At 31.4% G+C, this 24605-nt stretch overlaps 4 protein-coding genes and 1 long non-coding RNA gene across 8 annotated transcripts; 3 read left to right on the top strand and 2 right to left on the bottom strand.

Annotated features, from left to right (window-relative positions):
* The first annotated feature begins 4421 nt into the window (after positions 1-4421).
* On the top strand, positions 4422-10855 carry LOC117242352 (kelch-like protein diablo). 3 transcript variants are annotated; one of them, XM_033508935.1, is made up of 6 exons: positions 4422-4800; positions 6189-6562; positions 6644-6959; positions 7037-7734; positions 8081-8423; positions 8601-10855. In XM_033508935.1, the coding sequence occupies exons 2-6, from the start codon at positions 6249-6251 to the stop codon at positions 8790-8792; spliced, it is 1863 nt and encodes a 620-aa protein (XP_033364826.1). In that variant the 5' UTR covers positions 4422-4800; positions 6189-6248; the 3' UTR covers positions 8793-10855. The 3 variants fall into 3 exon arrangements, with proteins under 3 accessions (XP_033364826.1, XP_033364844.1, XP_033364835.1); XM_033508953.1 differs by lacking the exon at positions 4422-4800 and adding an exon at positions 4827-4905; XM_033508944.1 differs by lacking the exon at positions 4422-4800 and adding an exon at positions 5968-6099.
* A 2225-nt stretch (positions 10856-13080) lies between these two features.
* Positions 13081-13620, top strand: LOC117242370. The gene is made up of 2 exons (XR_004495236.1): positions 13081-13264; positions 13356-13620. It is a non-coding gene; the product is annotated as an uncharacterized LOC117242370 (long non-coding RNA).
* LOC117242341 (nuclear pore membrane glycoprotein 210) lies at positions 13275-20529 on the bottom strand. Of its 2 annotated transcripts, XM_033508912.1 has the most exons (14): positions 20300-20529; positions 19779-20050; positions 19334-19551; positions 19085-19225; positions 18423-19012; positions 15557-18317; positions 15141-15476; positions 14838-15056; positions 14498-14753; positions 14178-14419; positions 13953-14102; positions 13752-13878; positions 13611-13667; positions 13275-13533 (listed from the first exon to the last, which is right to left on the bottom strand). In XM_033508912.1, the coding sequence occupies exons 1-14, from the start codon at positions 20446-20448 to the stop codon at positions 13337-13339; spliced, it is 5715 nt and encodes a 1904-aa protein (XP_033364803.1). In that variant the 5' UTR covers positions 20449-20529; the 3' UTR covers positions 13275-13336. The 2 variants fall into 2 exon arrangements, with proteins under 2 accessions (XP_033364803.1, XP_033364811.1); XM_033508920.1 differs by lacking the exons at positions 19085-19225; positions 19334-19551; positions 19779-20050; positions 20300-20529 and having other exon boundaries at positions 18423-18770; positions 18860-19000.
* Positions 20530-21098: 569 nt separating this feature from the next.
* Positions 21099-22223, bottom strand: LOC117242478 (BLOC-1-related complex subunit 8 homolog). Its single transcript, XM_033509188.1, has 2 exons — positions 21794-22223; positions 21099-21722 (listed from the first exon to the last, which is right to left on the bottom strand). The coding sequence occupies exons 1-2, from the start codon at positions 21846-21848 to the stop codon at positions 21265-21267; spliced, it is 513 nt and encodes a 170-aa protein (XP_033365079.1). The 5' UTR covers positions 21849-22223; the 3' UTR covers positions 21099-21264.
* A 499-nt stretch (positions 22224-22722) lies between these two features.
* On the top strand, positions 22723-24328 carry LOC117242474 (protein canopy 4). Its single transcript, XM_033509176.1, has 5 exons — positions 22723-23104; positions 23194-23320; positions 23402-23536; positions 23610-23774; positions 23866-24328. Exons 1-5 carry the CDS (start codon positions 22999-23001, stop codon positions 24017-24019), a joined length of 687 nt encoding a protein of 228 aa, XP_033365067.1. The 5' UTR covers positions 22723-22998; the 3' UTR covers positions 24020-24328.
* The last annotated feature ends 277 nt before the right edge of the window (positions 24329-24605 follow it).

The following is a 24605-nucleotide window of genomic DNA, read 5'->3' as shown; positions in this document are numbered from 1 at the left end:
CCCGCGTGACATTTATCTTTATGCCCGCTCATTTGCGCCCGCTTATGGTCGAGCACGTGCTACCCGGATCGATTGAACGGGGTCCGTGATGCCGCCTATATAAAGTCGAGTCTACACCTGACAAACGAGCTCGAACCAACGTTACAATCGAAAGAACGAACCTGGATAATATTTATTATCCGTTGCTTGACGATACAACGGAGGAACGTATTTTATTAGGTGAAACAATTTGATCTATTTAACAGACAGACCGTATAAACGAAGAACAACCGACAGAGTAGAATCTAGGTAGAAAGCTTCGTTTAATTAATATTATACATTTGTTAACAAGTAGCTTACCTACTTTGCGCACTTCGTGCTTATTTTTCTATATTACCTGCATTCTATGCATTTCGCACATCCCATAAATGCATAGAAATCTAGTCTATGTGTATTTAGCTGGAAACAAATTTTAAGGAAGCTAAAAAGTTGCTCGTCGGTACGGCAAAGGATTATCTTTATTAAGTAGGACAATTTCATCTTTTTGGTTAAGATATTTAGACTAGCGTTTATCGATATGAGTAATCTTTTGCTTTTATCGTTTATGTTTTCCCTGAATAAACTAAAGATCATATTTCGATAGATACGTAATCAATTTGTAGCGACAATACGAAACTCGGGGAAATTTCTTCTTAAAAAAATGCAAAGGGCTGCTCTCGAACATAATACCACGTTATTTCGTTAATTGAATTCGACGACAAGACGTGTAAGTAATAAAAATAATGAAAAAACAAAAACACCTTAAAGAATCGCGAAATAATGATAACTTGAAAAGGACGGTTCCCAAATTGTATCACCTTTATTACGAGTCTGTGAAGTAAGTATATTTCAATTACACGTATATGTGTAGTCCGTGTCATAAATTTTGTGCTTGTCACCCGAAGACACGTCCTGGGAAAAAATCAATGTTAATCGAGTGGCATTAACGCAGATGACGTATTAACGGAGCAATATTAAAATCCGTGTCTCGGGAGAAGAAGAGAACGAGAGAAAAAGAAGGGAAAAAACGGGGAACGGAGGGACATTAGTCCGGGTCGGGTTCCGAAAAGCTGCAATCGGTTCGAGTTTCTGTAATCGGAGTTAAACGCGCCTCCAGGCAGTGCGTTTAAGTCGAAAAACCGCGGTAACACCGACGATACCTCTTAAACCACTTTAATGACGCATCGACGCATCGCGAATTTAAAATTACACTGACGACTTACTCGGTCCGCGCCGATAAAGATCGTTGCCGATGCAAAAACCGGCCTGACTCGGTCGCGCCGACTGATAAACCGCGATAAAACTCGCGTGTGCGCGTGTAGCAACAGTATCGTAGCGCAGCCTAGTTGTTCGTTCATGCACACCGAGCGCAGTGATTGCTGCGATTTCATTACGGACGAAACGTACGATCCGACGATGGATGTCAGCTTGAATCGTGTAACATACAGTGATTGCCGGAAGTACTCGAACGCCAGCATAGAAAAAACGTTTACCATTTTTACGAAAACACGACGTGTTTCCTACTTTCTCCGTACGGGTATAATCTTCAGGTGGAAATAAGAGAAAAACGTTGTATAGAGTCTGACTATAAAAGCTTCGTTACAGAGTTGAAGGCAAATATCGAACGTAGGCTGGATTTAGGTTTATCAACGCGTATTCTGCGGTAAGGAATGCGAACGATAGATCGTATTTACCTTAGTTCTATCGAAATTGTTCAAATGCTTCAACTTTCATTAAAGAATGCCACGTAGATGCGTTGATACACGCTCAACATCGATACAGCGTATAGTATACAGGATGGTTGGTAACTGGTGGTACAAGCGGAAAGGGGGTGATTCTAGGCGAAAAAAGAAGTCGAAAATATGGAATAACAATTTTTCGTTCGAGGCTTTGTTTTCGAGAAAATCGACTTTGAATTTTCGCTCGGTACGCGTGCGGTACGTTATAACGGATCTCACTGTAGATCGTTGTCTCGATGGAAAAATTGAAAAAGAAATTTTTATTCTATATTTTCGACTTCTTTTTCATCCTCTTTCCGCTTGTACCACTCGCAGTTACCAACCACCCTGTAGATATAAATACGAGCAAAGTCTTGCGTGAATCGACTATAGATCATTTGAAACTTTACTAGAAAAGTATAAAAAGAATTCGGAGTGGGAATAGATGGTTACAAATGCGTGGTTACTACGAAAGTTTATTCTCTAAGTTGTATCTATTTCTAGACTTCGTCAGCATGATAAACTAATCAGAAGAATGGGTCTTCTGAAGTTGTTATACTTGCCCTAGGGAAAAAATATAATACTAAAGATCAAACAATTTGTCTAAATTAATGTTTGAAGGTGTTTCCTTGAAAGTAATAAAATATCTAATGGGTTAAGAGGAATTTAACGAAGAGTTCGTAAAATGGCTGTAGCAATCATCGGTGAAGGACTATGAATTCACAGTAGTACGAGTGTATCTTGTGTCAGACATCTAGCGCGGGGCTTATTTCTTCGCTCGAAACGCGTCTTTTTCTTTAAGTTGGTCTCAATGAAAGCTCAACTTTATATTATATATTCTTATATTTTTTTAAACAAACGTTTAAACAATGTACAAAATTCCAGTTAGAAACAATTAATTGCAACTTGTTTGGAAAAAGGAGGAATACAAATTGTTGACGTAAAAAGCATGATATTCGATAATTAGAAATATATTACGTGCAGAAAACCGGTAAAATTTTAATTTATATCTCCTTTTATCAACTGATCGAAAGTATCTTAAAGAAACGTAGCAACTGCCGCGATGGAAATTATAATTACGTATATTCAAGCGACACCTGTTCCACAGTTAAGCAAGTAAACCTTCAGCAAGTAGTATCTTTCATTCTAACTAATATATTTATTATACGATATTTCGATTATTACCAACCTATCAAATACTCAAATATTTCTATCTATCCTTCTGATGTCGACTTCTTTCCCAATAATTCAAATGTTTAGTAAATAATTCTTTCGCAAGCTTTCAAATATTTGCTCACTTTTGAAATACGTGCGCAACGCGTAACGCGGTGTTCGGACGGTATCAAACCGAAAACTAAATCACAAGCTATACATATATATATATATATATATATATATATATATATATATATATCCTTTCGTCAATAATTCGAATAATTAAACTGGCAATACGGTTTTCCCTGAAACGGGAACAACTCGTCTGGCGCAATAAAACAGGCAGAACTTCCGTGAACGCAGCGTGACTGTGTGCAAGCTGCAGAAATAGCAGGCGCGCGATACGATAAAACGATTAAGCGGATCGTCGTGAGTTCGGATGGCAGGTGCCAATAAAAATCGGTTACGTCTTATTACGGTTGACCTAGATTTTAGCCGACTCACAGGCAACCAGCCCTTGTAATCTTAATAAGGTGATCCACACGGTGTAACGGCGGTATATACGGCCCCATTTGTCCCGTTCGTGATGATTGAATAATCTTGCGGCAGAGAATGAGAGCCGATGTTCTCGGAAGCGGAATATCCATAGACACGCGACCGGCTCTTTCCGCTTTCGCTCCAAGCGCATCGATCGCCGTGCTATTTTATTAAGCAGCGGCTTGATACAACCGATACGATGGCCGCGAAACACGGCCAGCTTTCACGATTCGCAGCCAAGATACGGTGTTCGAACATTGTTTACCAGATGCGAACACGAAAACAGTGATTGCGCGTTTCGAGATTCGAAGAGAACATCGTGGACCTTGTTCGCTGTGTAATCTTGTAACTATACGTTTAATGACGTACAGGATGTCTCGGGAAACCAAGTTTGACTACGTTACGAGACAAAGATGGATTTATGGCTATGCGTCATCATTAATTGTTAATACTCGATTTCAACACGACAGAAATAAAAATTTCCATTTATTAATCTGTGATCTGTTTGCTTCTGCTTCGTCTCAATGAACCAATTTCATTCTTTTTTAATTGAAATGTCTTCGATAATTGAAACATCCTCTATTGATATTATCGACTTGGCCTTTTTTATTTTTTGGTACTGTCGAGTCTGTAATTTCGTGTTGTTTCTGAACCTTGAGATTCTTACGGAATCTCAACAGGTAAGTGATTTTAAAATGTAAAAGTAGAAGCTGGTAGTGATTTAATCGCGCAATCTTATTGAATATGTTATGGGTTAATTAACTTCTTAATTTAACTTAATTTCTTAAGATGTTGAATTTTTCGACTGGAAATAAACATTTTTTTCGTGAAATCTTTTTTCATTATTATTTAATTTTGCTCGAGAGCTATACGCGGGAAAGAAGTTTAAATAAAAATAACTGTAGTTGTGCCATCTGTTGTTGAAAAGAGAAAGCGTTGACACGGTTACAACGATTCGGACAGTTCTAACGATACAGTGCTTCTATCTGTTGGTCTTGGACGGAAAGCAAAGGTAGAGTGACACAATTGGCACAACGCGAGCGTAACCCTGGGGATTCGGTTCAGAAACGAAGGAATCGCTATTTGGTGCATTATGCATCACAAGCAAAGATATCAAAATGAATGTACCCTTGTGATATCATCCACGGAAATTTGGTGAATCGGATTTTAAACTGGTGTATCGGTTCTGAAGCGCGACGCTGATTCAACATCTAACATCATGCTATTGTTTTAACAGTATCGTGAAAAAACGAAGCTGGAACGGTGATCAAATTTTTGTTTATCGCTTATTAGCTGGGAAACTACCCAAACCATACAGAAATTCGATCGAGTTTCTTAATCGTACGTCAAAAATCTTCGTATTCATCATACAGTGAGTGTCAACGATGTTTCTACTATCACTTTCTCACGCCTACGAGCTGTCCAATTCCTTGAAAACACTTTTACACGATCCGTCGTTAAGATAAATGTATAAAAGGTGAAAATATCACATAAAACTCGTATCATTTATTCAATATGCAAAAATATATTCGCGTAATTAATACTTTTGCTACATTTTCGATTCTTTGTAAATTGTATTGTAAAACTGTATTAACGATGATTTATTTCCGACGTAGAAAAATTCAGTTAATTTAATCTCAACGAAAATCTCATTTTTCATAATGGCAGTAGTGTCTCAGTGTATAAATTAAAAAGATATATTTTTATGTTAGAATGTGTTGTATTAGATCTATGTCAGTATTATCCATGTTATTTTGAAAGATAAAATTCTATTGAAGATTTGATTATTTTTAGAACGCGTTTCGTATATAATGATTATTTTTTATATATTTCAAGCAAAATTTCCAACTTTATGTTATGCATATACAGAATCGTTTATTTTGATGACTAAATCTTTTATCTATAATACTGAGTAACATAGTTTCATTCAAAGTTTAGACAGATAAAGAGATTAGATAAAAGAACTATGTGTTTACTCATGTACTTAACACAAAGAAAACAAGAAAGTTTAACAAAGAGATTTTATTATATATATCACAAAACTTAAATGTATGTATAATTTGCTGTTAAGTTAAAGATAAGTTAATCGTACTATGATTTTGAAAAATTTATATTTCTTTCTCATAAAGTGACTTTTAATATTTGTGGATATTATTTTAAACATTAATTTCATTATTAATTGCTACTATATGTTATTACTGGGGTTATGTTGTTATTTATAAACAGTCATGCAATTACTATGATTACTATAAGAGCATTGCATTATCTACAAATAATCTGTATCGATTTGGAATCTTTATTAATTGATGTTATATCTATATACGTATCCTTTTACAATATAAGAGTCTTCTTTTCAGTTGTTTTCTTTTTAGGTAGAATATTTGTATCAATGAATCGTTAAGTCACCACACAACTATATTAATTTTTCTACTCATTCTAAGCTTTTCCAACTTGTTATATAATTCAAAAGTAAAATTTGAGTTTATTAAATTCTGTCAAATTTATATGGAAACAGTTACTACGTATAACTATAAAAAAAACTTGTTTGTAGCATGATCGTAGTTGAGAAGCCATAATGACTAATTTACAAACACTTCTTCAACCTTTGGTTTATATAGGAAAATAGAATTTTAGCACACGATAGCTCCTAAAATTCTTCAATGTATCAAATGTAATTATGTAAACTTATGTCAAATTATTTGGATACTAAAGATCAGTTAAATCGTTCAAACAGATAAGAAACGAATGCTTTGATTTTAGGGATTTGAGAAGATCAGAGGGCCTGGTGCGGGCACGTTCGAGAGCCGTGGTGGTTGGTGAATGGTGTTGCAGATAGACTCGGTGTGGGGTTGGGCGTCACCCCCGCTGCGCCTCCAGCTAGGGGGGTCTAGGGGCGCCTCGGGGAGAGCGACCGCGGGCGCCCCATCCTCACAGAGGATGGGTGAAATGGTCGTAGAACGCGCACCTTCCCCAGCCCGCCTCAGTCACACTTCAGAGAAGCATCCTCGTGCTACACTCACCGAACTCAATGTTCTTCGTCGTCATCGAGAATTGTGCGATGTTGTTCTCAATGTCGGCTCTAGAAAGATATTTGCTCACCGTGTTATTTTATCGGCGTGTAGTCCGTACTTCCGGTAAGATACTATAATCGTAATTAAACATTGGAACTTTCAAAATTTAAATTGACTAAATAGTGAAAACTGTATTGTCTGTAGAGCGATGTTTACTGGGGAGCTGGCGGAATCTCGACAAACTGAAGTCACGATACGTGACATAGATGAAATGGCGATGGAACTATTGATAGACTTCTGTTACACTTCTCACATCATCGTCGAGGAAGCGAACGTTCAAACTCTCCTTCCAGCAGCGTGCCTTCTCCAGCTAGCAGAGATTCAAGATATATGTTGCGAGTTTCTCAAACGCCAGTTAGATCCGTCTAATTGTCTAGGTATACGAGCGTTTGCTGATACTCATTCTTGTCGTGAACTTTTACGAATCGCGGACAAGTTTACACAGCACAATTTTCAAGAAGTATGTATTCTTCATTCTCCAAGATGTATCTAATAACTAGATTTATAATAATTGTTTACATTTTTGTTCCTAACTAGGTAATGGAAAGCGAAGAATTTCTTTTATTGCCTGTTGGCCAATTAGTAGATATTATTTCTTCGGACGAGTTAAATGTTCGAACAGAAGAACAGGTATTTAGTGCAGTTATGAACTGGGTCAAATATAATGTCACTGAGAGAAGGCAACATTTGGCGCAAGTTCTTCAACATGTACGACTACCCCTCCTTAGCCCAAAATTTTTAGTTGGAACCGTAGGTTCTGACCTTTTAGTTCGGTCCGATGACGCATGCAGAGACTTGGTAGACGAAGCGAAAAATTACTTGCTGCTTCCTCAAGAAAGGCCGCTGATGCAAGGACCTAGAACACGACCTAGAAAACCAACCAGACGCGGTGAAGTTCTATTCGCTGTCGGAGGTTGGTGTTCTGGCGATGCAATCGCTAGCGTGGAAAGATTTGATCCTAACACTGCGGATTGGAAAATGGTGGCGCCAATGAGTAAACGAAGATGTGGTGTCGGAGTAGCTGTACTGAACGATTTGTTGTACGCAGTAGGTGGTCACGACGGACAAAGCTATTTAAATAGCATCGAACGATATGATCCACAAACGAATCAATGGTCCTGTGATGTTGCACCTACCACATCGTGTCGAACTAGCGTAGGTGTTGCGGTATTGGATGGTTTTCTTTACGCGGTAGGTGGGCAGGATGGCGTCCAATGTTTAAATCATGTTGAGAGGTAAATTGTCCTATTTATAAATATTTTATTGCCATATAGTTAAAATCAAATTTTATTCATTCAGAGTCTCTTCACTAATTATACATCACAAGTATAAATAAACTTTGCCTACTTATCATGCATGTTATTCACGTTTTATTGTTAGAGTGCTATCTCTTCCATTCTTTACTTTATAAAACACAATAACAAAGTGAGAAATAACATGACATGATAACTGTATGATATGATAGAACATTATTTGTAAGCTTTTACTCATTTTATCTACTTTCATGTATCAATATGAAATATACAAATTAATATAATTTTAAAAGGATTCAAAACGAAACAAAGGATTTATTACATACAGGTATGATCCTAAAGAAAATAAATGGTCCAAAGTATCACCAATGACCACTAGAAGGCTTGGAGTAGCTGTTGCTGTGCTAGGCGGTTATTTATATGCCATCGGTGGATCCGATGGCCAGTCGCCTTTAAATACAGTAGAAAGATATGATCCGAGACAAAACAAATGGTCTCAAGTATCACCTATGTCTACAAGACGTAAGCATCTAGGCTGTGCGGTATTTAATAATCTAATTTATGCCGTTGGAGGACGAGATGACTGCATGGAGCTCTCAAGTGCAGAACGGTATAACCCTCACACAAATTCTTGGAGTCCGATAGTCGCTATGACATCAAGAAGAAGTGGAGTAAGTTGCCTTAACTTTTACTATTTATTGTTTAAAACGGTCATTAACCTGATTTCTTGTAAAAACCTGTTTCACTAAAAATACTTCACTTAAATTTCATAATATTGGATGCAGATAAATTTAAAAATCATACGTTTCTTACTAACAAAAGAATTCATTCACTTATCATATTTTCAGGTGGGTTTAGCAGTAGTGAATGGTTTACTATATGCAGTGGGTGGATTTGATGGAACTGCCTATTTAAAAACAATTGAAGTGTACGATTCAGAACAAAATCAATGGAAACTATGTGGTTGTATGAATTACAGAAGACTCGGTGGAGGTGTGGGAGTAATGCGAGCCCCTCAAACAGAAAACTACATTTGGTAGCTCAGGCCCCCCTCTTCAGCCCAAATGGCTGAAACTCCTTTAACTCCTCTTACACCGATGACTCCAGTTACACCTGTAACTCCTCCCGCCCCTGTGTCGGTTCCTGTTGTTATAACTAATACTAGAAAACGCTACCGCCGATCGATGAGCATTATATAAGTAATACGTACGTTTTATAAGACTTTGCCTTTCTAGAGATGAAGTCCTTTTTGTTAGAAACTATTCTATGTTCTTTCACTAGCTTTGTGTAGCTTACAGTTCATTTTCACGAGACAATTACTTTGTACTAAGTACGGATGTATATTTTCCTGATGTAGAAAATTTATTCCTTGATAATGTTTATATTGTCGCGATTTAATCATGTTTTTTATATAAGACTTTGTAAAATATTTCTCTTATGTTATTTATACATTCTGTTATGTATTACAAAATACCAATTCCAACTGTTCTAGATTTAAGTGCAATACTCTTGTAATTTCTGTTCTATTTTCCTTTTCTTTTTCTTTTTATATATATATATAAGGCAGCCGTGTTTATTGTGAATATTTAAAATACAAAGGAACAGAAAGGCAAAATCTCTTTGGAACATATTCTCGAACACAATATTCACTTCAATGGAATGCTTGCAGCTTCCATGTTTTCAGTGATTAAAAAAAAAAACAGATTTTTAAAGTATATATTGACATCAAAACTTCGTTATGGAGGACTGCTTGTGCAGTCACTGATAAAAAAAAGAAAAACAAAAATAAAGAGTTAATCAAACAAATTGTTTCTGTCTCGATAGTATACTTTCTACATGTATCGTATTTTTATCAATAAGACTGAAGTGAAACCAAAAGTTTATGTAAAATTAATAAATGAAACGAATGTTTCAGGCTCTAAGAATATTTTTGTTTTAAGATAATGTATAAAACATGCATAAGTTATAACATGATTTCATCATGTACTAAATATTACAATCATTGGATTTACGTTTCTTAATCCTTTTAATATCTCTACAGAAAACAAAGCTTGATAAATTTACGTTTTGTTTGAAGCGATAAAGGAGTACTCTTATTGTACAAAATGGTAATAGGGATCATTATCCAACAATTTCATAATGTAACGTTTGTGATAATAATCTAATAAGAGTCAGTAAATTTGACTGATTGTGAGCAATATTTTACTAACATAACAAAATATTGTTTTGTAATTATTTAAATAGAAAGTTATAAGAAAGCTGTGAAAATTTCTGTCGATTAATTACAAAATTAAAAAGTTTATGAACTTACTAGTTGTGTTACATCTATGAGATTGTTGAAGAAAACAAAGCACATGTCTAGTATAAGAATATGCTGACGATATGATGTAACTATCTTTAAACAACTTGTTACAAAATATCACTACTAGAAACTGTACAGATTCTCGATATTGTATTGTAATGACTTTCTTCAATGGAACAATCAGTTTTAATTAGACACGAAATGCAAAAACGTTTCTATTTCTTTACAAACACAACAAATTTATGAAATCTATATAGTATATCTATATAAATGAAACAATTATATTGAGTTGGAATAATCCAATTACAGATTTAAAATGGTACAAATTATTGTAATCACTAAACAAAGTTCAAATAAGTGTTCAAAATTACAGATTTAATTTACAAATAGTTAAAACTGTAGTTTCATTATAAGATGTTGCTAAAAATGTTAGTATTTTAGTTGCTTAAATCAAAATTTAATTCAATTTTAAACTCATGTGAGAAACATTTTTACAGAATGACATTTACATTTTTTTTTACATCAATAAATTTTATTATAACCAATTGCTATTCTCTAATGAGACAATGAAATCTTTGAAGTAAAATTATTTTATTATTTTTTATATATACATATATACAAAGATTTCATTATATTCCTTGGGAAATATATTAAAAATGTTTTATTTTCTGCCTACTGGTGAATTCTATTATGTGGAGCAGATAATCAAAATGAAAAAGTTTTACACATAATACGGAGTAATTTATGGAAATGCTAAAAATTAGATGTTTTTTTACAAATAAAACATACATTTCAAAAGTACAGATTAAATTTTTGTTTTATATAAGATTTCATATATGTATAATATAAGTTTATAGAAATGATAAGTTTTTAGTGTACTTAATAATTCTGAAAGATGAATTTCTTTTTTAAATCTTGTATAATAAACAAATTTCAGTTTGTATTTTTAATTTGTTTTTATGCTAATGATCTCTTTCTCAATTATACCAAATGTTACCTCCTATCTTCTACAGTGAATAGCCAATTTTCCACCATATTTTATATGCTAATCTTTAACAATTAATTTTGTTTTAAATACTTGTCATTTATACTATACAACTATAGAGTAATCATATATAAACAAAGAGTTTTCTTAAGGTTTAGTTACAACGGGAACAAGTAAAGTGTACTACAAACTGTCTTTCTAAAACCATTGAGAATATCAAGTATTATTTCTTTCAAAATACTTTCTAACACATGAACACAATTCCAGAGATAATTTACCAGAACAAGAACTATTTTATTATATTAAACACACTTCTGTAACAGCATTTTTATATTTTACTTTTGTATTACAAAAGTAGAACCATAAAATGTTCTACTATTTTCTTATATATTAATGTATTTGTGAGTTATCTAATACAATTACATCCTTTTTCATTAAAATTTTTAATAAAAGATAAGGAAAATATTAGAATATATAAAATTAAATAAATGTGAACTAAATAAATATTTTGAAACATAATCAGTGCAAAAATTGGAGATATGTGATATCTTTGATGGTTTTAGAGAAAATAGTCTGATTAATGGATCATGTTACATGTTGTTTATATGCAATATAAGAAACTGATTAGAACAATATCATTATACATATGTATGTATATCTTTGGAGTAAATATGAAAAAGTATAGTACAAAACACTTTATAAAATAATCTTTTCAGTTTTTAAGCAAAAGAATGGGGGAGAAAACAGAAGAAAATTAAAAAAATTATGAACATTTTACTGTAAGTAACATTACATGCAATTTCCAATTTCTTTTTATCACTAACATAGAATACTGTGCAATATTATTTAAACTAAGAAAGTTATCTTGCATAATTACTGTAATTGGAACCATACATGAATATATAAAATTTTAGTTCAATATTCAGTCTACACATACTTTATTTTCTAATTTTATATGCTTTATTTGTATATGAATACTTCTGTGTATATTAAAGATCTGTTCAAATCCTTTAACAAAGAAAATATATCGTTAAGATAGAAGAAGAAAAATTCATTTTGCTGTAATCAACCCTTTTATCAACTAACATAAACTCAATTTTAGGAAAAAACATTTTTCCTAACATTCTCATATTTGAATGATATGAAGGTGGAAAAGAAATAGTCCATCATGATAATTTTTTAATAAGTTTAAATAGTATTTAATTATGATTGTATCCTACATCATAATGAAATAATAATATGTATTAGATTATCATATAATGTGCGTAAATTATGTTTTATTAATAATTTCAAGGAGCTATCACATCAAAAATTAACCAAAGCAATAAAAATTAGTAATCAGATTGAGATCATTATCTATCGAGAATATAATTTTTGGCTAAAAATTGAGGAATGTTAACAGGAACATAGAATATTAAAGGAGGTATCGTCATGATAAGATAAGGAGTGATACTGAGTGACGATGTCGAAATTAGAAAATAAATTTTACATTTTCACGCAATTAATTTACATCCTACGCGTATGTATCAAAAGTTGATGCTTTTAACTATTTCCAGGTACAATTTTGATCCAAGTACCGAATATAGTTTGTGAGAAATGAAATATTATTCAAGCAAATATCTATCTATTAAATAAAATTTGTAAATCTTTATTTATGTATTTCGTAGATTAAATGGAATATTGGAAGAAAGCTAAGAGCCTAATTTGGGAGAATCAATCATAAAAGTTTACAAATTAACTGATTTAATTAGTTTTTTTCGAAATAAAATATTTCATCTATTTGTGGATATAGAAATACTATTCACCACACAGTGGTGAAAGGTGGAACTAATAATTTCTCTATTTATCCTTGTTGCACAGAAATGTGCTCCTTATCTAAGAACAGACGAATGCTGCCATTTATCCATAACATTCAAAGCTTATGTTCCTTCTTTATCTCATAGATGACACCATATAAATGCCATTAGATCGGAGTTAAATTACTTAAAAATTCTACATATACATATAATAATATATTTCAAATTATATATTACAGTATGTACATTGGCCTACATACGTAGTTATTTAATAGTAAATTACAAAATGTACACTGTTCTATACACATACACACATCTAATAGTAATACACAAAACCATATCATGATCATAAACAACATAAAAAATTATTAGTTTTTAAATATAAATAAAATATGATAAGTTGTGACAATAAGGCACTATTTTGAAATAGTTTGTATAAAAACAAATCTAATTAGTATAAGTACACTGTACAACGTATCTTTAAATTGAAACTATTCATTTTTATTGTGTCATATTCAAGGACCTATTTCGTTTACTTGCCGAATAAGGACCACGAGGATCACCATATACAGGATCAAACGCAGAAAATGTAAATCTTGTTGGTGTAACTGGACTCCTTGGAGTTGACATAGTTGTACTATTTAACGGAGATGAGCATGGAGTACTAACTTTTTTTAATTGTGGTGGACATTTATCAGCTATAAAAGATGAATTGCGGTTAAACAGTTATTTATTATAAATATGAATAGAAATTATGTTAAAATAAAATACATACCAAAAACTGATCTATTCTTTATGTTTAAATCAACATTTGCTATTTTATTCTTCCATACTATAAAACAAAATATAAAGATAATATTGTAAGAAAATATTTATACGATAAGCTAAAACCAATATGAAATACTAAGAGACTCACTGTAGAAGAAAGTAATTACAACAACAGCAAATGTTCCGAATGTATAACGATGGAAGTACATATAATCTACCCAGTGGATTCCAGATAATGGTATGAAATTTTCATATTTTGTTACACGTACAAAAAGCTACAGAAACAAAATTAAATTATTATTTACAATAAATTATGATGTTTGATAAGTGTTTTTTTTTATCTACTCACGGATATATTTTGCTTTGTAATGTCATTTACAATAACAACTTTTTGACCTTGGATTTCTTCCTGATTATGCATCAAACGCAGTTTGTATTGCATTGTAGATTTTGAAATATATTGTCGAGCACTTACAGTCATTCCATCTGGTACATCAATCTATAGAAGTTTATTACAAATGAAATGAATCGTATTTTAAAATTTACTTCAACTTCCATAGAATAATAAACTTACAGTAAGATGATTTAATACAGATTGCAACCCATATATTTCAAGTGTTGCTGTTGGAATGGTTTGAGAATGGGTATTAATAAAAATAATTTCTTTGGCATCAACATAGACAGGAGGAAGATATGTAACTTCTAAAGGCACAGCCTCAATGTCTTTACTTTGTGCACTTATTTGAATACGACTTTCTAATGTACTAGAAATTATGTTTGGAGAACCCATTGGGATTACATCACAATAATAAAATCCTACAATAAACAATTTCTATGTAAAGTTAAATAATAGTAAATTTTGTTATATGCAGCAGAAGATCAAATTAAACGTACCAGTTGCAATATCAAATCGTGGTTTGACAAGAAACAGGTCTTTTATTCCGATAGATGAAGTTGATGAAACAAATTGTATATTACAGGTATAGGGAAATGAATTTAAAGTAAATAAACTAAATGTTCTACAACCACCTAAGCCTCTAGATAGGATATTGTTTTCTTTGACTTGTTCATCTTTGCTTTTAAGTACAACAGGAACACTAAAAGTTTCAGTTCCAGTAATATTTCGACCTCTCAGTGGGACAATTGATACCTGTATGTACAAAACAATACCATGTACAATTTTCGAAAAAATATTAATGATTAATAATTCCAAATGATTCACTGAATGTAGTACCTTTGCAATAGGTTGGATGTGAACTTCTATTTCACCTTGCATGTGAGTTGCAAGACTATGTTTTACTACTGCATAACCGATATTTTTTGCTCGACCTATTCCTGTAATAGGATCTACAGTTAATATTTCAGGAGCAGAAGATTGCCAATAACCTGGATCACCGTCAGAAGATAAAAGTGGCATTGAAAAGCATACTATATCGCCCACTGTTAGTGTAGTCTATAATACATTATAAATTTAAATGATTTAAATGATTCATATATGAAAATTTCTTATTTAACATAAAATAAACACGTAAATTACCTTTGTGGGGAAAACTATATCACCAATCATCATATGTACATAATCAAACATTGCATTAGGATATCTTTCATTGTATGCTTTTACAACAAGGTCTCCATTTTCAATAAATTTTGCAGTAACTACATTTTCGGAACCTTTAGTAAATGATGCGAGATCAACCCGATTTAATATAGTTTTAGCATCAACTTCAGCAGCATGAAACTTTGTTCCAATATTATCATAATATTCAAGAATATAATCCAATTCCATACCCTTGGGTAACATATTTAATTCTTCTCCACTCCGAATTCGTAAAATTGATTTTAAAGACAACATCATATAATGAATAGGCTTGACCTATAAATAAAATAATTAAGATAAAAATTTTTTAAACTCCCAATCAAATTCACATCTTAATAATATAATATAAATCTTACTTCAACAATAACAGTTATTGATTGTTTCAAATTATAGGCTTCAGTATTTGTAATAGAAATAACTATTTTTCCAATACTTTCACCAGCTTTTATGATGCCATTTTTATCAATAGTAACGGTTTTAGATGCAACTGTTAAAGCCTGTAAATCCACTGAATCATTTCCATGTACAGTAGACAATACTTTATAAATAGTTGAACCATGTTTGTCACGATTTGTTTCTAATTTTAAGACAGAATTTGGGGACATTAGTATCACTGGTGCATCCAAAGGTAGTCCCAAATGCATTAAACGCAATTCCTCAAAAATTTCAACTTTTATAAATGTAGTATATGTTACATCGCCTTTAAAACCGGCTAACATATTAGATGGCATTGTAACATTTAAATAAATAGTTGCTAATCCAGGACTAATTGCTTTGGCTCTCAAAGATACCTCATTTTGGTATCTAATGTTAATTCCAGTACCTTCATACATATTATGCAATGTTATTAAATTAGAATCACTAGATAACCACATAAAAGTTAGTGGTAATTGCATAGAACCTATAATAAGAGGAGTTAAATGTTCTGGGATACCAAATGCCCAAAGTGGAAACATTGCACCCACTTTTACTCTACTTGTTGGCACAACAATTTTAACTCCTTCAAGATACAATACATGTATATCAGCATGATCCTCGGAATAAATAACTTTATTGCCTTTAGCATTAAGACCAATGGCTCTAACAATAATTTTTGTTTGTCCAACTGATTTTCCTTCAAATATACCATTATAGCCAACGTTCAGAATATCATTATCCTGTGTAGAGAATTCAATTTCTGCATTTGATGGACCTCCTGTTGTTTGTACTTGATAAACAGTCCCTACTAGTATTGTTAGATTTTTTGGAAAAACTCTTAAAGGAACAAAGACTTGGATAGTTGCTGATTCACTCTGTATCTCCTTTTCGGCCCCTTTATTGACGAAAATTAATTGAGATTCGCCTTCTGCCATTCCATATACCATATACAACAATTGATTATAAGGAGGATTGCCATGTTCACTAGCAGGTAACTGTTTAACTTCTATGTATTCGTTATCAATTTCTGCTCTAAATTCTAAAGCATTCAAAGAAGGCAATTTTATAGCATGACCATTCGTGTCATAAAGTTTCAATGCAGCTACTATGCACTTTCCCTTTTCGATTTTATTCACTGTTTCTATCTCTATTATGGCAAGTTGTTGTATTTCAATCACAACTTCAGCTGGTTTTGAAGGTAAACAAAGATCTATCAATGATAAATGAAGCACTCCAGATTTTTTTGGAGTGAGACTAATTGCTTTTGTTGACTCTATATATCGAACTTCTGCAATATCATCTGAACTTAATACAAATTCGTAATATCCAGAACCCTGACTCACTTGCAAGTAATATTTTGCAGTAGGATCATTTAATACCATTAATTTATCAGGGATAACAGAGGTATCATTGACTAAAACTACTTCTATAGAAGTTTCTATAAGAGGCGTTTCATAGATTTTTCTTTCAGTCTCAATTGCGAATGGCGGCCATTCGGGAATTATTTTTAATTTACTCAATATATATTTTTGATAACCCGTAACTGTAGCTGTTAATATAAGAGTGCCAAAATGTTTTTTAAAAATGACATTTTGATAGTAACTTTTTGGTAAAATAACATTCATATCCGTGATTGTTTCCTCTATAGAACTAGAAGGCATTTCTACAGAACCTACAGTCGAGGGTTTCAAATTCCATTCAATTCGTAAACTCGTAATATTATCGAATGTTCTACCTTCTTCATCCTTTATTATTGTAATAAGCTTCAAATTTTTATCACTGTGTGCCATTATCCTTTCTATATTAAGATTGCTGATAGGACAATTCTTATCCTTAAATTCAGGTTGAAGATAAATATGTCTAGGTTTACCACAAATCACTTTTACTGTTTCAAATGCATATGTACTTTTACAGTTTGGCAGTAGAGGAACATTTGAAATTTTATATGTTACATCCACCTCTCCAAGGGCACGACACATTACTTCAATAACGAATATATCGTGCAATCCATCTGAAGAATCTACATGTTCTGTTACATCAACAATTTTTTCCTCAGATACTTGAATTTTTCGCGAATAACTTTGTGGCTTGTTAGACCATGGATGGGGTCCACCTTTAAAAACTATTTTCCTCAATGAACCCACTGTTAATAAAGTTTCCTTGCTACTTGGATGTAATGCTATTAAAGGTTCATAGGCCGACACAGTAACGTTGTCAGTCAAATATTGACCGTTACCGTTGTATACTACAGTTACTTCGGATGTTCCAATATCCACGCTAGTAACTGCTATAACGGCACATGCAATTCCTACAGGTTCTATGACATTACTATTGTTTTGTATAAAATTACCGTCTGGGATGTATGTCTCAAAATTAATATCTCTACAATCATTGAAAGGAATTTCTTTGGAGTCTGTTCCATTAATTAATCTTCCATATAATGCAATGTGAAGATAAATCTGTTCTCCTACAGCAGCTTCCATGTTATATTCAATTACTTTTACTTTGGAAGGAGGTAATACATACACTTTTGTTGTGTCTTTATTATACTGATTTCTTGTCATAGCAACATTTATTTCTGTTACACCTGCTGTTAAAATTCTCATTCCTCCATTTTGAGAAATTGTTGCTATAGAAGGATGTTTGCTTGACCATACGTATGATCCATCTCCTCCACTTGCGTTTAGTACAGTGTCATACCTATAATAATAAAATAAAATTTCATATATTAAATTTAATAAAAATATTATTATTAACGAAAAAGAATGATGTATTACACATAATAATAGTAATATAAATGACAACCTTGATTTAGCCTTAGAATCCCATGGAACTGCCAATACCTTAGGTTGTATAGTAACAGGAGTATGAATCAAAAGCTCAGCTCTTGTAGTAGGACGTGAAGCAATAAACACTTTTCTACCATGTTTATCAATTATACCATTGAGGGTAGCTTCAACAGTCATTGTTCCACATGTGATAGGCACACCAACAATATAAGTGCCATTTTGTGTTATCATCTTTGGTTCAAAGTAGTGTTCATCTAATTTCACTGATACTTCAACACCTTCTCCAATGTGAAATTTATGATCTTTATTATCATATAATTCAACAACAATTTCGTGAGTATGACCAAGTACTAAACCCCAATTTCTATTGGGTAAAACAGCAAGCATTACATACGCTACATCATTTACATTAACTGTAGCAGATGGTAAAATAACGGGATATTCATCACGTACATTTTTATCATGTAAGAATATTTTGGTACGTCCTAGAGATTTAGCATATGCAAAATCACGATCGTTATCAATTTCTAATATATTAGGATTTTCTGCTTCTAAGTAGTATTGGCTAGATGGTAAAGTTATTTCTTCCAAACGACCTTGACGAGCCTATAAATATATTAATAATTCAATCAACATTAATATGCAAAATATGTCATGCATAATAATAGTGATACTTACTTGCATTATTTTATATTTAAAACTATCATATGCCATAACTGTTGTGTCTGATGGAATAATAATTAGATTGGCTATTACAATTAATTCAACTTCTATTGGTGGAACATGTTTATATTCTGGATAAGTTAATTTCACAGAAACCTGCAATCAAAAATATTTTCTTCTCTTTATATATTTTATTTATAACTAAATATTTTATTTTGCTTGAAAGTGCAATAATATTTACATCTGTATAGAATATATTGATACCTTTGCTGTGCCAGTTTTTATTCCTTCTAGCAGTACGATATGTCCTTTTTTACCAATTACATCTAATGCGGCAATTGTTGGTGGAGTTTCATAATGTGATTCTTGATAAGTCATAAATCTTAAAATATCATTTGGTGCTTTAGAATCTGACATATGTTTATCAGCATTGTCTATGCTCCAAAGAAATTCGACACCAGCAAGAGTAGTAAATTCATTTCCTACAAAAGCATATCATATTATAATCGAAATTTATGTATGTTTTAAAAGCTTACAAACTTTAAAATAATAACTTTAAAGGAATGTTCAGACAATCAGTATTGTATGTAAAAGACCCTGTAGATGCTCAATATATATTATTAATACAATGCTGGAAACCTTAAATATTGACAAATATAAATGCTCTTTTATATAATGTAATATATAAGGTTTTATCAAATATCTTTACCTTGTTCATCGTATGCTCTAACTTCAAATGCTTCTGGTGCTTCCTCTATATATAATTCTCTGGTAGTTGTCACAAGATTTAGAGAAAATATCACATCTACTATAACATCACATCTTAAAAATTGCCCATTATTAACATCTTCTGCTAATACTATTGCAGTATTTCTATTGGACTCTCTCGTTATTGTTTGAATCAATATAGCAGAAGAACAAGTTCTCTCGACATTTTCATTTATAGGAATTAGTTGAATAATATCTAATCGCGATGTTGACCTATTGATAAATGTATTTTTAATTTTAAATATAAAACCATAACAAGGTTCGTCGAAAATCATAGTACAATCAGAGAGAGATAGAGAGAGAGGGAGAGTGAAAATCCATGAAAAAAATTACTTTTGAACAAATAATAAAATATTAAACATATGAATGAAAAATTGAAAAGATTTAAGTTTTAATACTAAAAATTGCAACTAAATAAATAACAAATTAATAAAACTAGGTTGTAAAAGAAATAGTAGTTACCATTTATAGCAAGCACCATCAGTAACTTCAAGTGTAAAATTTACAGCAAAATCATTAAATACTGGTAATAAAACTCTGGGAACATTTAATCTGTGTACTAAGGCATTCGATGTTACACAAAATAAAACAAAGAGTACCGAGAAAAACATTTTTAAGGGTTCTACAAAGTCAAGTATAATTTCTTCACGTGTATTTAACGGTAAGGAATCTACTGAACTTGGCGGTCTCTAAATAGCTTTCAAACCAGATTACATACTTCGATACTGATCGATAATTATCGATACTTTCAGTCGATATTTAAATTATATTTAATTTTTATTGTAAAAAGGAAAACAAATTTATACATTGTACTGAATCTCAAATATTTCTTACATATCCATTGCTGGTTAAAGAAAAATATTATTTACTTAACTTCCTTTGATTTTTAATTTATTCAACTTTATTTAATTTTCAAGAATCATGACCAATCAGAAAGATTTGTAGTAGCTGCTACATGGAAAAGTGCCAGAAAGTCACAACGGTACTGCGCATCTGAGTGCGCAGAATTATTTTCCCGCGTAGAGTCAACGAATAATAGAATAGTGCGAAGAGGAAAGTCATTTCAATAAGCTTTTTCGTCAGAAGTTTTCGAAAAGAGCGAGACTATGTAAATATAAGTATGTAAATATCGTTGAAATTTATTATATTTCCTTATGTAAATTTTTTATATATATTTTCATAAGCCTCGAACAGCTTTAGTAACACTGAACTAGGCTGTGAATATAGAAAGAAACATTGAAATATTAAGCTTCTCAGAACATAAGAACAATAATTTATTTCACTTTCATTATACATTTTTTTACATAACCTTTTAACTATAAACAAGTTATTCATCTATAGTTAAAATCAATTATTATTTACAATATCCACATTTATATCTCTTGACATTATTATATTTTAATACATTAAATTGTCAGTTGTGAAGTTCAATTTGTTTTCTGAACCTCGGTAGAATATCTGGCATGATTCATCATAGACTCTACCCTGTTAGCAGTTTCTCTTACAACATCAGATATTTCATCCGGTAAATGATCTAAGGTAGGAATGTGTGCAGATAGTCTTTTGTATACAGAATCTCTATTTCCGTCTTTTTTGTGCCTACGCTGTTCTTCATACTTTAATTGTTGTTTGAAAAATATAGCATTCTTGATAAATTCTAAAGTGTTCTCAAAACTCTTCCCAGCACCATGCATTGTCTTAATAGCGCTTACAGCATACTCTACATCATAACACCTGCCTAAAAGTTGCTGTTGAAGTGTAAGCACTTCTACTCGTTTATCCACCATAGGAGGCAATGCCTTTCTTACATGTTCCTGAAGTCTATAAAATGCAAGCGATGGCTCATTTGCAACTATATGCATGTTTTCAGATATGCGTTCAGTTGCTGAAATGTTAAAAAATGAGAGTAATGATAATCTAAATGTATTCGGTGATAGAAGTATACAGAATCCTAACCTTTTTTAACCTTCGTCTCTAATTCTTGATCTGGTTGATATATTTTTGCAGTCATTGTATAAATATTGCAAATATTGTATAAATAATAAGTTACTAAGAATTTATAAGTTATAAATATACAAAATTCGAAAATTAAATCAATTTAGTTAATGAAAAATTCTGTTTTGCTGTTTTACGATATACTGAGAATATTCGACACAATTTCTTTATTGTTATTAATGTATGATATATAATATTACAAATAAATTAATTAAATTTTCCGTATCAATGAAATTATTGTATACATTCAACAAAACATTAGTTTGTTTTCACCGCCATTTTATTAAACGCTCGTTGCCGGAAATTAACTGCTAACAAAACTGTTTTCTTTTGACGAAATGTAATATCTGGTAATATAGAAGTGTATACTGTTGGTACTGCTCTCAAACATATATAAGTTGAACTTGGCTTTGTTGGCGTTATGTTTAATGATTATAGATATGTAGATTAGAAAATTTAAAATACTCAATACATCCATAACACAAAACATATCTATATATTGTTCAAGTATTTGATGCGGCTAATATAGCTAGGAGGAAGTTAGAACTTGATAAACAACATTATTTGAAAATTTGTATCATGCTTCAGATAATAGATCTGGATAGTAGATATTTAGAGAAAGTAAGAAAATTTTTGATTGATGGGATAAAACTTGATTTATGATTGAACGAAGATTTAGGAAGATAATCTCAAAGATATCAAAGATCTCTGTAAGAGTAGAGACGTCAAAAAAGAAAGAGAAATTTTTCAAATCAATATTTTTATATATTTTAAATAATAAACATTTTGAGCCACTTGTTTTTTAAATAAAAGTTATCTTTGCCATACCTAGACATCTTTAATTTTTTATCTTATAGTATGGCTCAGTGCTCCATGGGCGCCAACTCATGTGAAAAAGCCTTTAAGAAACTACTGAATAATAATCTTAAAATGTTTACGATGTCCAAGCTTCCATAATTATAAATGCAGTCATTATTCCCGGTCCTTTCATGTACGTCATATAAAAATTGTAGATATATTTGATATAATGTTAATAAAAGGAAATACAGATATGAGTAAATGTGAGCTAGAAGTACCATAGATGTGAATGAATAATTCGAATCATTCCATAATCATACAGTTCCTCTAAATGATTACTATAGTTTTGTGAACTTATAATTGTTATAATGTACATTCTAACGCAAATATTTTTGACACATTTATTATTTTCGTATCTTGTAATTGGTGGTCCGGAAGAGGAACAAGGTGTTAAATATGCAAATAAATGCGAAGGTAACTATATATATACATACGTGCAGTGTATATTGATAAATTTTTTTAAATGTACACAGAAAGCAATACATATCACTGTTTTGTTATAGTTTGCAAAGTTGTGGCTATCGAATTAGAGGCTAAATTAGATGAAACCGGTAAAACGCACGATGTACTTGAAATTGGATATTCTGTTGATGATGTTTCACCCAAGAGGAAAAAGGAATACAAAAAATCGTAAATATGAAATATATTTTTAAAGACGCAATATTCTATGTGTTCGTAAATTCTAGTTTACATTGGTTTTATTATGTTTAGAGAATTACGTTTAGTAGAAAGTATGGAAAATCTGTGTGAACGTATATTGGAATATAATATTCACAAGGAACGTACAGATAGTACACGATTTGCCAAGGGAATGAGTCAAACATTTAAAACACTTCATGGACTTGCGTAAGCTATAATTTAAAAACAAGAAGTTCGAACTTAAAGTACCATTAGAAATAATTATATTATATTTACATAGGCATAAAGGTGTCAAAGTTGATCTAGGAATCCCATATGAATTATGGGATAAACCATCTGTTGAAATTACTACTTTAAAATCACAATGTGAAGATTTAATTGAAAATCATGAGTCTGACATTGAAGACTGGTATCATAACTATCAAGGAAAAGTTCCATTAACTAGGTACTAATTTATTATTATTAGTTATATTTTATATTCAGGTTTTATTTATTGAGTTTAATTCCATTATGTAATATGATTTTCATCCTATTAGGTATTTGTGTTCAGAAAGAGTATTAAAGGATAATGATGATTCTTGTCTGAAAGAAAAAGGTGATACTAGTGGTGAAGTTAAAAAGAAAAAGAAAAAGAAGATGCAAGTTGCAAAAGTTGAAAACAAAGAAAATGATGTGAAAGAAGAACTATAAACTATTCCAAAAAATTATCATCATTATTATTGTTATTGTTATTACTATAATTCATCAGTGAAACACTTTTAATTCATAATAGAAAAATTAATGGCAACATATAAAAAAGATAAAGTGACTTAAAAAATATAAGTAGAATAATATTATGTAATAATATTTTCTGAAGCCAGCTTTTTCTATTAAAAATTTTAATATCATCTTTTTACATTTGATCTATAAATAATATAAATAGTGCCCTATGATTGCCATAATTATTATGTTAATATACTTACCTTTTAATTAAATAAACAATTTTACATTCATTAAAAATCGTGGACATTTAATTTAAGTTATTATAGTATTAACTTGAAGATAGCTACATAAAAATAAGATATATTTCAAATACATATTATATTTTCTATTTCATTTTAATGAATATGTCATTTTACATTTCATTTTTTCTGATCTTTATAAATTTGAAAGAATATAAAGGTATACTATTAAAAGGTAAAAGAGCTCAAGATGGTCAGTTTCCCTGGTTGATACAGTTTCAAACAGTAGCACCATGTGGTGGAGTACTTCTATCACCAGATTGGGTTTTAACCGC

This window comes from Bombus vosnesenskii, unplaced genomic scaffold (genome assembly GCF_011952255.1).
Source record: "Bombus vosnesenskii isolate JDL3184/JDL3185 unplaced genomic scaffold, Bvos_JDL3184-5_v1.1 scf7180000013265, whole genome shotgun sequence".
NCBI lineage: Eukaryota > Metazoa > Arthropoda > Insecta > Hymenoptera > Apidae > Bombus > Bombus vosnesenskii.
This window is presented reverse-complemented; position numbering and strand designations above follow the sequence as displayed.

Bases quoted from the DNA above. Each gene is read 5' to 3' on its own strand.
- LOC117242352 (XM_033508935.1), top strand. From the start codon at position 6,249: ATGGTGTTGCAGATAGACTCGGTGTGGGGTTGGGCGTCACCCCCGCTG. The intron at 7,735-8,080 runs GTAAATTGTCCT...TATTACATACAG, and splicing joins TGTTTAAATCATGTTGAGAG to GTATGATCCTAAAGAAAATA. The intron at 8,424-8,600 runs GTAAGTTGCCTT...TCATATTTTCAG, and splicing joins TGACATCAAGAAGAAGTGGA to GTGGGTTTAGCAGTAGTGAA.
- LOC117242478 (XM_033509188.1), bottom strand. From the start codon at position 21,848: ATGACTGCAAAAATATATCAACCAGATCAAGAATTAGAGACGAAGGTT. The intron at 21,723-21,793 runs GTTAGGATTCTG...TTAACATTTCAG, and splicing joins AGAGACGAAGGTTAAAAAAG to CAACTGAACGCATATCTGAA.
- LOC117242341 (XM_033508912.1), bottom strand. From the start codon at position 20,448: ATGTTTTTCTCGGTACTCTTTGTTTTATTTTGTGTAACATCGAATGCC. The intron at 20,051-20,299 runs GTAACTACTATT...ATTTATCAATAG, and splicing joins GATGGTGCTTGCTATAAATG to GTCAACATCGCGATTAGATA. The intron at 13,668-13,751 runs GTGAGTCTCTTA...TTTGTTTTATAG, and splicing joins TGTAATTACTTTCTTCTACA to TATGGAAGAATAAAATAGCA.
- LOC117242474 (XM_033509176.1), top strand. From the start codon at position 22,999: ATGTACATTCTAACGCAAATATTTTTGACACATTTATTATTTTCGTAT. The intron at 23,321-23,401 runs GTAAATATGAAA...TATTATGTTTAG, and splicing joins AAAAAGGAATACAAAAAATC to AGAATTACGTTTAGTAGAAA. The intron at 23,537-23,609 runs GTAAGCTATAAT...ATATTTACATAG, and splicing joins AAAACACTTCATGGACTTGC to GCATAAAGGTGTCAAAGTTG.